Source organism: Carcharhinus amblyrhynchos, chromosome 8, assembly GCF_965287045.1.
Source record: "Carcharhinus amblyrhynchos chromosome 8, sCarAmb.v2.hapA, whole genome shotgun sequence".
Classification (NCBI taxonomy): domain Eukaryota; kingdom Metazoa; phylum Chordata; class Chondrichthyes; order Carcharhiniformes; family Carcharhinidae; genus Carcharhinus; species Carcharhinus amblyrhynchos.
In genome coordinates this window covers 45,308,580-45,321,806 of record NC_137331.1, presented here as the reverse complement: position 1 = coordinate 45,321,806, position 13,227 = coordinate 45,308,580, and the positions used below count along the sequence as shown (strand labels likewise).

Genomic DNA, 13,227 nt, shown 5'->3' with positions numbered 1-13,227 from the left:
TTAAATCCCATCTGCCACTTATCTGCCTATTTTGTCAATATCTTCTTGTAGCCCAAAATACTCCACTTCACTGTTAACCACCCATCCAATCTTAGTGTCATCCACAAACTTAATAATCCTACCTCCCACATGGTCATCAATGTCATTTGTATAAATATGAATAATAGGGGACCTAACACAGATCCCTGTGGTACGCCACTGGCTTCCAGTCATTAGCTGTCATCACCCTCAGTCTCATACAACTGAGCCAATTTTGAATCCACTTTATCAAATTACCCTGTATCCCGTGTAAATTTACCTTCTTTACAAGTCTCCCATGTGGGACCTCGTCAAAGGTTTTGCTAAAATCCATACAAACTATATCGACTGCAATACCCTCGTCTACACAGCTGGTCACCTCTTCAAAAAAATTCAATCTTTGTTAGGCATGACCTCCCTTTGACTAAGCCATGCTGACTATCTCTGATCAAGTTTTGCCTGTCCCAGTGGAGATAGATGCTCTCCTTCGGAAGTTTCTGTAATAGTTTCCCAAGTCTTGCGATCAAAAGCAGCTAAGGATAAAAGCGCAGCTGGTTGTTAGATACCGACTACTGGGCTAGATTATTAACAATAGTACATAAAGTATAAAAAGAACTGGAATCAAACAACATTAACCATGTAAGTTAATGGAACCTTCCCAGTTACATTTTAGAAAGCTTCTACATAACAAAAGGAAAAAGATAGAAATATTTGTCAGTCAAAATTTTCAGAGAAAATAGACAGTGGATATTTCAGGGTTGCGCTCTTCAGAACAGAAAGCAAAAAAAAGGAAAAGAGAGAGAGGAAGGTTAGAAACAGGAGCACTGAACAAATTGCCTCAGTCAAAAAATAGAAACATTAATTAAAAAACAGAGAGAGTCAAACGACAGGCGAAAGGCAAAGGCAGCAGGATGAGACCATGTGACCAATGGAAACATGGGAACCAGGATAAAGTCAAAACAGACAAAGCTGGAAAAGTACGGACGTTCCATCTGCTCCTACAAACAAAAAGGGTGGAACACGGAATGCAGCCTTGTCTGCTGGTCCTGAGCAATCTCTTCACCCAAACAATCCTGTTTCCACACACTAGCAAATCCACACTGTTCCCTGTTGTAATGGAACTGGAGCGTAATGTATAGTCCTCAAACTAATGCTTAGACCCCAGACCTACAGAAAATGAGATATTGCCCACAAAACACATGGTAGGATATTACATTCAAATGTTTCATTTCTACCAGATACCATTTATTTTTTAAGTTATAGGCTTGAGGGAAGTTTAACATACTTGTTGCAAACATTCTAAAATTATACCTATTTCTGGGTAACAGTGGTAATCACAACAGCAATTTCCACTGTAACCCTACACTTCAACAGTGCAGGTTTTTGACTGCCGCCATTTATAAATTCCTCTCTGTCGATATTTCTAAAGCAGCTTTCATACATGTAAGAAAACCGTTCACCTCAGTTCATCAGTGACCACAGGTTTTAGAACTGGGTTAAGGATTTTCCTAAAATGACACAGAGTGGCTTCTAATTATTTAACCAGTAGGTTAAATAGTTTCTGCAAATTAATACAATTCTCAAGACGGTCTGAGACTTGTTGCATTTTTTCAGAAAGTTATTCAAGCTGAAATTTCCAGAAAGCAAATCTCTACATCTACAAACTGTTTATCTGTTAAAAGTGCTCTAGGGTGGGAAGCCAAGGGTAGTAAGCTGATCCATGTTAAGCATAGGGATCTTTCGTAATCTCTATATTACTCAGCTGCTTTGATATTTATGGGTTTTTTCCTATCCAGGACTCAGTACAAGAAGTTGCCCACAAATAGTTAATATATGCAATGTTGTAGAAAATTGATTTTGTAACATCAAAATGGATATTTAGAAATTACTGAAGTACTACTGCACACAACCATAGACAACCCTGCAAGGTGAATATATTTGCTCTGTAGATACCTGTGTGCATCGTGTAGCACAGTTTCTCCACATTAACCTTCGACTCCGTCCTGCAGTCCCAACAGCGGTGCCCAGAAACATCCAAAGCCATAGTACTTGCATACATACAACAGCTAACAGAGATAACCAATTAAACTACTTTTTAAAAAAAACCTTCCAGGCCTGAACTCAGATTGTAGAAATCTCTCAATTGTGTGCAAAAACCCATCTACCTGCAAATGATTTACCTGCAGAGGGTTTGCAATGCAAGATGAACACAGGTTTCTACCAGGTTATCCTTGCTGCAATCTACAGGAGTGATAGGAAAACTTCTGTTGGACATCAAAAGGTCTTATATATAGACAGAGCCTAAAATAATCTGAATGCAGTGCCAGGATACCACAAATAGAAGGACATGTAAAAAGGCCAGCAAGAATTCCAGTTATCAGTCTGTGCCTGAATAAAACTTGCAACCTTTTACGATGCACAAAACTGAGCTAAATAGGGTAGACAAATTTCAAATTATTTGCTAACAAAACATGTTGTGTTTGTGTATAGTGTGGAAGTGTTGCATAAACTAGCAAGATATAAACAGTATAAAGCTGCTGAGTTTAAGGAAACAAACACCTAGTATAATCAAGGCGACCCTTTAGAACCCAAATGAGGAGGATTTTTTTCAGCCAGTGGGTGATGAATCCAAAGAATTCATTGACACAGTAGGCTGTGGAAGCCAGGTCATTGAGTATATTTAAGACAAAGATAAATAGGTTCTTGACTGGTATGAGGATCAAAGGCTATGGGGAAAAAGTGGAAGAATGGAGTTGAGAAACTTATCAGCCATGATTGAATGGTGGAGCAGACTCGATGGGCTGAATTACCTAATTCTGCCCTTATATCTTATGGTCTAATACCAGATGCACTTTACATGGAACTGAAAGGAAGTTTGTTTTGTTTTGCTACACCTCTCTTTCAGAAAGTTATTTCTTCATGGTTGGAAAATTTCAAAAGGTTCCAACATTTGTGTTCAACATTTTATTGCATCTTGCGTTCTGGTGATTCTGCTCATTTGACTTACAATCAGAAACCAGGTCAATGCCACACGGTGATTAACTCTACTATACAACTCCAAACTCTTGTATCAGTACTTAAGACACAGAACATAAATGTTTCAAGGCCCAGCTTAAAACTTCCAGTGACAAATTACTGAGTCACATGCAAACTGGCATAGCGTACATAAAATTAGAAAGTTGAATATGTGGTTCAAAGACTGATATGGGTAAAGTGGTTTCCGGTTTGTGGCAACTTGACACCAGTACTGAGGAAAATGAGGCTATGTCATTTGAACAGTATATGACTGACCCATGCTGGGACAACTGTTCTTGTAAAATGTGTAACTAGGAAAGTAGAAAGATTTCAAATTAAATATGGGGCAAGGGAACAATTCTGGAAAGATGTGATATATCAAAGAGTACAGACAAGCTAAGAGGGGAAAATAATAATATGGGAAATGTAGGTCAGAGAATGTTGGAAAAGGACAGAGAAAAGAAGTCTATGAATCAAGATGTTACAAACGTAACAAAGACAAAGATTAGTAATAGCTCTGCATCTGAATGTGTATAGCATTCATAAAGTAAACCAATTGATAGCACACACTGAAGTAAATAAATATGATCTGATAGCCATTGGTGTGGCTGCAGGACCTTAACTATAGGGTCCTGAATATTGAGAACATAACACAAGAAATAGGAGGAGTAGGCCATCTAGCCCTTTGAGCCTGCCCCATCATTCAATAAGATCATGGCTGATCTGAAGTGGATCAGTTCCACGTTCCCGCTTTCTCCCCATAACCCTTAATTCCCCAGTCTATCAGAAACCTATCTATCCGTGACTTAAATATATTTAGCGTGGTTGCCTGTTGAAGTGGTGGAGGCTGAGAATTCCAGAGATTCACCACCCTTTGAGTGAAGAAGTTCCTCCTCAACTCTGATCTAAACTGCATTCCCCCCCCCCTTATCTTGAGGCTGTGTCCTCTAGTCCTGCTATCCTTTCTAAGCGGGAAGAATCTCTCTACCTCAACCCTCTCCATCGCCTTCATTATCTTATACATCTCCATAAGATCCCCCCTCATCCTTCTAAACTCCAACGAATACAGACCCAGCCTATTTAGTCTCTCTTCATAGGTCAACCTCCTCATCTTCAGTATCAGCCTAGTGAACCTCCTCTGCACTCCCTCCAAGGCCAATATATCCTTGCGCAAGCGTGGCGACCGAAACTGCACACAGTACTCCAGCTGCGGCCTCACCAGTACCCTGAAAGTTGCAGCAAGACCTCCCTACTTTTATATTCTAACCCCCACGCTATAAAGGCCAACATTCCATTCACCTTCTTGATCACCTGCTGCACCTGCAGACTGGGTTTTTGCGACTCATGCACAAGGACCCCCAGGTCCCTCTGCACCGCTCTGCAACCCTCTGAGGGATATATTCAAGAAGAATAGGAAAGTAGGTAGAGAGTGGCACTGTTGATCAAGGATGACATTGGTGCAATAGTTAGTGATGATCTTGGTTCACGAGATCAAGATGAAGAATTAGTTTGGATGGAGATGAGGATTAGTAAGGGAAAGAAGTCATTAGTGGGAGAGGTCTACAGGCCCCTTAACAGTAACCACAATGTAGGACCAAGTATACAAGAAGAATTATCAGGCACTTTTAATAAAAGGTTGGCAATAATTGTAGGAGATTTTAATGTACATATAGACTGTAAAAGTCAGATTCGCAGTGGTAGCCTGGATGAGGAATTCATAGAATGCTTTCCAGATTGCTTCTCAGAGCAGCACATTCTGGAACCAGAGAACAGATTATATTAGATTTGGTATTATGTAATATGACAGTATTGATGAATGATTTCAGAATAAAGGCACCCTAGGTAGCAGTGACCACAATAACCTAATGAAGGGCAGCACTCCAAAAGCTCATGCTACCAAATAAGCCTGTTGGACTTAAAACCTGTTGTTGTGAGACTTCTTACTGTGAAAATAACAAATCAAATCAAAAATAATTGAAAGAAAAGGACTGAAAGTAGGAACCATCATCTGTGGTTAAATAAAGAAATCAGGGAAGGCAGCAAACTAAAAGCAAAGGCATTTAACTTTACAAAAGTGAAAGGCAGATAAGATGATTGGTCAGAACACAAAAAGCAGCAGAGATTGACGAAGATTAATCAGGAGAAAGAAATTAGAGTACGACAGCAAGCTAGTTAGAAACAAACACGGATAACAAGGGTTTCTACCAGGTATTTGAAAGAACTAAAGGGAGTGTTGATCCCCTAGAGTGAGAATAGGGAGTTAACAGTAGACAATTTGGAAGTGGCAGATGAAAGAAACAAATATTTTGCTTGTCTTCATTACAGAGGATGCATAAAACATTCCAGTAATAGTTGTAAATCAAGGGGCAGAAGGGAAAGGGGGATGTAGGGAAGCAGTACTGAGCAAACTATGGAGTTGTGGATTGACAAGTCTCCAGACCTTGATGGATTTCATTCTAGGGCTTATAAAAGATGGCTAATGAAGCAGAAGATGCATTGGGATTAATTTTTCGAAATTCCCTTGTTTCTGGAAATGTTCTGTCAGACTAGAAAGTAGCAAATGTAATCCCTATTTTCAAACAGGAGGGAGGCATATGTCTGTCATGGGAAAGGTGTTTGAACTGATCATCAAGGAAGTCAGAGCTTAAGAAAAACTCAAGGTAATCGGGAAGAGCCAGCATGGCTTTGAAAGGAAAATCATGTCTAACTAATTTATGAGAGTTCTTTGAAGGAAATAACATGTGCTGTGGATAAAGGGGAACTTGTAGATATACTGTACTTGAATTTTCAGAAAGTGTTTGACAAGAAACCACATCAAAGATTATTGTAGAAACGAAAAATTCATGGTGTAAGAGCTAAGATATTGCCATCAATAAGACTAGCTGGCTGGCAGAAAATAGTAAGCATAAATAGGTCTTTTTTGGATTGGCAGGATGTGATGGGTGGAGTCCCAGAGGTATATGCTGGGGCTTCAACATGTTATAATTTACGTCAATGATTTAGGTGAAGTGAGTGAAGGCATGGTAGCTAAATTTGCAGATGACAAAGATAGGTAGGAAAGTATGTTGTGAAGAAGACATAAGGAGTTTGCAGATAGACACAGGTTGAATGAGTGGACAAAAATCTGGCAGATTGAAAATAATGTGGGAAAATAAGAAGTTGTTCACTTTGGCAGGAAGGGTAAAAAAAACACAATCTAAAGAGAATGACTGCAGAATTCCAAACCGCAGAGGGGTCTAGATGTTCGAGCGCACGAGTTACAAAAAGTTAGTAAGCAGGTAAAGCATGTAATTAAGACAGTGAATGGAATTCTATCCTTTATTCTGAGAGGAATTGGACATGAAAGTAAGAATGTTATGCTTTAGTTATATACAGGGCATTGGTGAGACTACATCTCAAATACAATATGCAGTTTTGGTCTCTTTATTTAAGGAAGGATGTAGATATATTGCAGATGGTTCAGCGGTTTACTTGAATGATATATGGGATGAGCAGGTTGTCTTAAGAGAATAGGTTTGACAGGCTGGGCTTGTTTCCACTGGAATTTACAAGAATCAAGGGTGACTTGCTTGATGTGCATGAGATTCTGAATTGTTTTGACAAGGTGGACACAGAAAGCACATTTCCTCATGTGGGCCAGTTCAGAACTAGGGTGCACTGTTTTAAACTTAGGGGTCACTCCTTTTGAGACTGAGATGAGGAGATTATTTTCCTCGAGAGCTGTGAGACTTTGGAATTTTGCCTCAGAAGGCAGCGGAAGCAGAGTCATTGAATATTTTTAAGGCAGAAGTAGATTGATTCAGCAGGAATTTAAATCAGGGGTAGCGAGGAATGTGAACTTGAAACACAAGTAGATCAGCCATGATCTCATTGAATGGTGGAGTAGGCTCAAGGGACTGAATGGCCTACTTTTGCTCCCATTTCATATATCTCTATTGATTGAAAGGATGCAAAAGTTCCATTAAACAGGAATTCTCAAACAGCAAGGTTTGGAATTCAATCTATGGTATCATTCACAAAGGTTTTGTTTTTAAGCAGACAGCATCTACATACTAGGTGAAGATTAATAGCCAATATCTTGGTGAGCTACTCCCATAAAACAGCGAATTGCTCTCGAGTATTTCACTGTTAGGACTCTGGAAAACAAAACCACATTGAGTATTCTTTGCCTCTCATGGGCTTTGCAATGTCATGATGTGGCTATGCCGGCGTTGGACTAGGGTAAACACAGTAAGGAGTCTGACAACACCAGGTTAAAGTCCAACCGATTTATTTGATAGTAAACTCACTAGCTTTCGAGGTTTCCCTCTTCTTCAGGTGAATGGAATGAACACCTGAAGAAGAGGGAAACCTCAAAAGCTAGTGAGTTTACTATCAAATAAATTGGTTGGACTTTAACCTGGTGTTGTCAGGCTTTTTACTTTGCAATGTCACAATGGGCAGGGCCTGCAGGATAACACAGGTGATACAAAGAGAAAAAAATCAAAGCACTCAAATTACAACACCCATGTTCTAAAAGCCATATCTATCACTTATTTAAAAGCATGAGCCATCTTTCAAAAATCTACACAGCAATAAAATTTAAAATTCGTTTGTTTTAAAATATTAATTATTATAAACTGCAGTTTATTTCACTCTCAACTCCATATCCATAATTAGGAAATGCAGCATACTCAGAGAACATTTCATTCCTGAGAATAGACATGAGCTAGATGGGGGGGGGGGGGCAGCTCAAACTTTCGACTAGGTAGCACCTTTCATGACCTCAGGATGTGCTAAATTCTTGATACATACAAGGTCCCACAGCAGTAAGATATGCTAAGATACTGATTGAGGAATAAATATCAGTCAGAACACAGGGAGAACCTTGCAGCTCTTTTTCCATTGTGCCATGAGATCTTTTACCCGACAGAATAGATGGGACCTTGGTTTTCCACCTTACCTCAAAGACAGCACATGTGACAATGCAGCACTCCAACAGTGTACTGAAATCTAGCTCGTCTCTGGGGTGGGACTTCAGCCAAGTGCATGGCTTGAACCAGCTACCCATTAAACCAAGGCTGGCACCCAATTACCCACAAATTGAAACTAAATAACCAGAAACACACAAAATAGAAATAAATAGAATTAAAATATACACAATAGAATATTAAATGCAAAAGGTCATAAAAATGAAGCATGGAGAGCTATATACACATAGTGATGTGACCATACTGTCTGCGTTGTGCAACTGAATGATCCAGAATAGATGATCGTTATTGGCAAGGTGATTTGAAGATTGACACTGATTTGAAACTAAGTATTTGTATTGGAAAACAAGCAGGACTTGGGCAGTGCTTACTATAATGACTGACCAACTAACTGGAAATCAATAAAAGGACATTTTAGCACTGATATTAGAACATTCCCCTCTGCACAGTGAAAAATGTATAAATTAAACTTTCAGACTGAATGGGTGTAGGTGAAAGACTTGGAATTGTTTAAGAAATTGATTGGATGCTGCCATAGGAGAAACTTCACAATCTTCTTGGATAGGTGAGTTCAGATGATCTGGGTGATCTTCCTCATTTGCGATGAACATGTTTAATAATGTTCCTGTGAAGTGCCTTAGGATCTTTTCCTTGAAGTACAAGTTGTTGAGAGATTTGTTTGGCTCCTCAGTGCATGTTCTTGATTGGTCTCCCACGCCCACTAGAACCAAGAACAAATGCAGGCGGAGGAAATCATGCACCAATTAGTTTGAGCATCTATCACCATTCCTCCATTGTCATTGGAACTCCCTACCCAACAAAATTGTGGGAGTACCTTCACACACAGGTTACAGCAGTTCAAGAAGGCAGTTCACTGCCACCTTCTCAAAGGGCAACCAGCAATGGGCAACAAATTCCAGCATTACCAGTAATGCCCACATCCTGAGTGAAATGTTTTCAAAAATGATTTTCTGTAAAGCTATTGCAAACTTCCTGAAGTCGTTTACAGAAGTAAAATTACACAACCTGCAATTCAACGCTATTACAATGTGACAGTTGCTTCCGCTATTAACAATATCATTTTTGTCTTTTTGCTAAGCTTGCACAATTAATCATTTTTTTCGTTAAAACATGTACATTTTCAGATGAGAGTTGACAAGTGGAATTGTTGGAATTGATGTACAAAGAAAATTGAGACATCAATTTAAGAAACATTTTCATATTTCAGAAGGTATAGACAAGTGCCCCTCCCAAGATGTATTTTGGGGGACATTCCACAACATTGTGATTTCACAGGATGGGCGGCACGGTAGCACAGTGCTTCGTACTGCTGCTTCACAGCTCCAGGGACCTGGGTTCGATTCCTAGCTTAGGTCACTGTCTGTGTGGAGTTTGCACGTTATCCTCGTGTCTGTGTGGGTTTCCTCCAGGTGCTCTGGTTTCCTCCCACAGTCCAAATATGTGCGGGTTAGGTTGATTGGCCATGCTAAAATTGCCCCTTAGTGTCCTGAGATGCGCAAGTTAGAGGGATTAATGGGTAAAGTATGTAGGGATATGAGGCTAGGGCCTGGGGGGATTGTGGTCGGTGTGGACTTGATGGGCCAAATGGCCCCTTCCTGTACTGTAGGGTTTCTATGATTTCTATTACTATATCTCATCGTAATACCATTTGCTGCATGAGGGTTGGTGGCATCCAAACTTAGTGAACAGAAGCCCAGGCCAACTCATTTCAAAAACCAAGTTGAGCCAAAATGTGTTGATAAATGCCGTAATTGTGGTGATACATTTGTCAAATAGTAAATAGCTGAATTTGTGGGCAATTATTCCATTTATATCAAAATTACATTCTGCACCACTTAGAGTTGAACCCCTCGCATGAGAAATGACAACCTACAGATCTCTGAAAAGTTGGCTAATGGCTGTTGACACTACCCAAATAAACTGATAACTCAAAGGCAAAGTACAGCAGAAAAACATCCCTCATTAAATATACAAATGAGTCTAAAGTTCCAAAGCTACTCAGTTACTTGGGTCGCTTTACGGAATTACTCAATGGAGATTGAGTTTCTCTCAAAATTGAAAATGAACTGCCTCAGATATGACATACAAAATGTAGATGGGAATGCAATGGGTCATGAATTTGTCATGCTTACACTGCCCATGTTCAATCTGTTGTGCTGGGGGCACAGAGGCCACAGATGTGCATTTTTATTGGCTCTAAAGTAATGATGCAATTTTAGGAAAAACTTGGAGGCAAGTCCCTTCCCCAGGGATTTGCTTGATTTTTCTAGTGCTTTGAAATCTATAGCAATTTGGCACTGAGAAAAATGACAGAAAAGGAGCTTGACAACATTATCAAGTGGAGAGCTTAGCAACACCAGGCATCAGCGGAGTCACTAAGATGTCCACTCATGGGCCAAATCACGTCATTCATGTCTCCAACACAAAAAAACCCAGGACTGCTGCAGGTATTAGTGTTCATGGCAATCCATTTCTGATCATGGTTCATCCAGTGCATACACGTGAATTACACTCCTTTAGCATATTTTTCAGAAGCCCAAACAAGAGCTGGTTCTCCACTCTGTGCACAACCAGGAGTTGGAATGTGAACTGAGTATGCAAAAAGTAAGTGGCAGGCAACAACGTAAACAATTACTAAAATGATTATTGTGACCTGGATAGAGATGTAAGGAGTAGTCTGGATGAGAAGGAAAAGAAACCATATCTATACAGTTTTTAAGGAATAGGCATCAATGACAAAGCACTCGCTGTCATATCAGTGAACACACATGCACAACATATAGAAGACAAACATTCTCAAGAGTATGGAGTACCTATAATGAGCTGCTTCCGTGCCCACTGGGCACCGCAGGGGCTGAGGTGCGTTATAGACCCTGACAATCACATTTTGATTTGACGTGTCTCAAGTTTCCTTTGTACTTTTTGTTTCTGTTCGAGCCATTTCCCCTCCTTTTGGGGAGCTGCCCCTTTTTCTTTGTTCTAACATAATTTAAGTTTGTTTACTTGGTTTGACCCAAAAGAACCCCCGCCCCCCATAATGAGCTGCACTGCCCCTCTCTCTCATCCCAGGGGTGACATACAAGTCCCCAAATGTCAGGGTGCATGACGAGTTGTCCGCACGTCGTCTCAGCTCACGCCACCATGCATCCGCATGGTGTCTGACCCTCATTTACCCACTTTTCCCCAAACCAACTCACATGCCTGATCGTCTTCCCTCGGTGCCTGACCTCCCCCCAACACCCATTGGGAGGCTGACCCCGATAAACTTGCCCTGCTCCTTCCCCAGAGGTGCCAGCCTACTCTGTAGCTGACATGCTCAACTTACAATCCCCACAGGTCATTCAGGCCATTGAGTTTGTACTAACACTCTGACAGGGTATTTTACCCAGCCTTCTCCTATGTCCAATCCCCATAACCCCAGACATTTTACCATTGTTAATCCCCCTAATCTAGAGATCTTTCAGGCTGTGGGAAGAAACCGGAGCACTGAGAGGAAACCCACCAGACTCCACACAGTGACCTGAGGCTAGAATTGAACCCAACTCCCTGTCACTGTGAGGCAGTAGTGCTATCACACCCTCCCCCCGGTTTATTTGACTCGGGCTCCCGGGGCTTTCACCTGCCTTATGACTGCTGAGGCCTGTCCTGTACCGGGAAAGGGGCCACTTCCTGCCGCTGTCCCGGGCTGCGGGCCATTGTGAGGCGGCTTAGCCTCGACACAGGAACCCTTTGTGACTCCGGAGCTGCCGGAGAGCCCGCAACAAGAGGGGGACCCCCGGTACCCCCTTCCCGGAGAACAGACCCCCAAAACCCCAGGAGGGGGCAGATTCCACACCCCGCCGCCGCCTCTCTCAGTCCCAGGTAAACGCCGCTCGCTCACCATCTCGATGATCTTCGTCTTGCGGCCCGCTTTTTTCTTCATGGTGAATATATACTGCGCTAACACGGCGCCTCCGAACAGCACACACACACCCGCTCCGGCCGCCGCTCCCAACTTCACCACCGCCACTCGGTCCATCCGCACCAGTACCGCCCGCCCACTTCGCCTGCGCACAAGTGCCTCCCGCCGCCGTTCGCTCCGCGCCTGCGCAGAGCCCAGAACCGGGTGTTGCCCTGTCACAGCTGGGGAAGGCCGTTCAGTCCGTCCTGCTCCTGCGCTCCAGAACAGTAGTACAGCTGAGTTTTCCATAGCCCAACACATGTTTTAGCTTGAATCCAATTTCCTTTCGATTGTGATATGAACAATGTGAGAAATCAAAAATAAAAACAGACATTTCTGGAAAAAAACTCAACATATGTGACAGCATCTGTGGAAAGAGAAACAGTTTAAATTTCGGGTCCAATGTGCTTCGTCATTGCAATCCGTTTGATTGTTTCAGCCTCCATCAAAATATGAGGGAATGCATTATAAATCGATGCATAAAGAAGCTTTTCCTCGCGTCCCATTTTGTTCTTTTGCCACTCACCTTAAATTGGCCTCTTTATGATCTCAACCCTCCCACCAAAGGGAAGGTATCTATCCTTTGCAAACCCCACATGAAATTGAACACATAGGAGAAGGGATAATCAGCCGTGGTTATCGAAGGAAATAAAGGAGAGTATTAAATTAAAAGCTGATGCGTTTAGAATGGCTAAAAGTAGTGGGTGTGTAGAAGATTGGGAGAGGTTCAAAAATCAGCAAAGAATGACTAATAAGTTGATAAAGAAAGGAAGGAAAGACTATGAAGCTAAACTAGCGCTAAATATAAAAAAGGACAGCAAGAGTTTTTACAAATAATAAAGAGAAGGAGGCTGGCTAGAGTGAATGTTGGACCCTTAGAGGGTAAGAGGGGGGATTTAGTGGTAGGAGATGAGGAAATGGCCTTAAATAAGTTTTTTGCCTCGGTCTTCACGGAGGAGGACGCGAACAGTTTGCCGGATATTAAAGATATAAGGATGGTAGGAGCTGAGGGCCTGAATGCGATTACTGTCACTAGAGAGTTAGTGCTTGATCAACTAGTGGGACTGATGGTGGACAAGTCCCCAGGACCAGATGGAATGCATCCCAGGGTTCTGAAGGAAATGGCAGAGGTGATAGTAGGTGCCTTAGTGATTATTTACCAAACTTCGCTGGATTCCGGGGAAGTGCCGGAAGATTGGAAAATGGCTAATGTTACACCGCTGTTTAAAAAAGGTAGCAGGCAAAAGGCAGGGAATTATAGGC

The 13,227-nt window shown here is 41.6% G+C and overlaps 1 protein-coding gene across 2 annotated transcripts in view; it reads right to left on the bottom strand.

Moving 5' to 3' along the window:
• The window catches only part of nt5c3a (5'-nucleotidase, cytosolic IIIA), a 28,420-nt gene extending 16,365 nt beyond the window's left edge, over positions 1 to 12,055 (bottom strand). The window contains exon 1 of one of the 2 annotated variants that reach the window (XM_080193991.1): positions 11,905 to 12,055. In XM_080193991.1, coding sequence (XP_080050117.1) covers positions 11,905 to 12,042 — 138 coding nt within the window. In that variant the 5' untranslated portion in view covers positions 12,043 to 12,055. Of the gene's footprint in view, positions 1 to 2,198; positions 2,265 to 11,904 lie in introns of those variants that run through there. The other variant, XM_080193992.1, reaches the window with a different exon arrangement.
• Between the last annotated feature and the right edge of the window lie 1,172 nt (positions 12,056 to 13,227).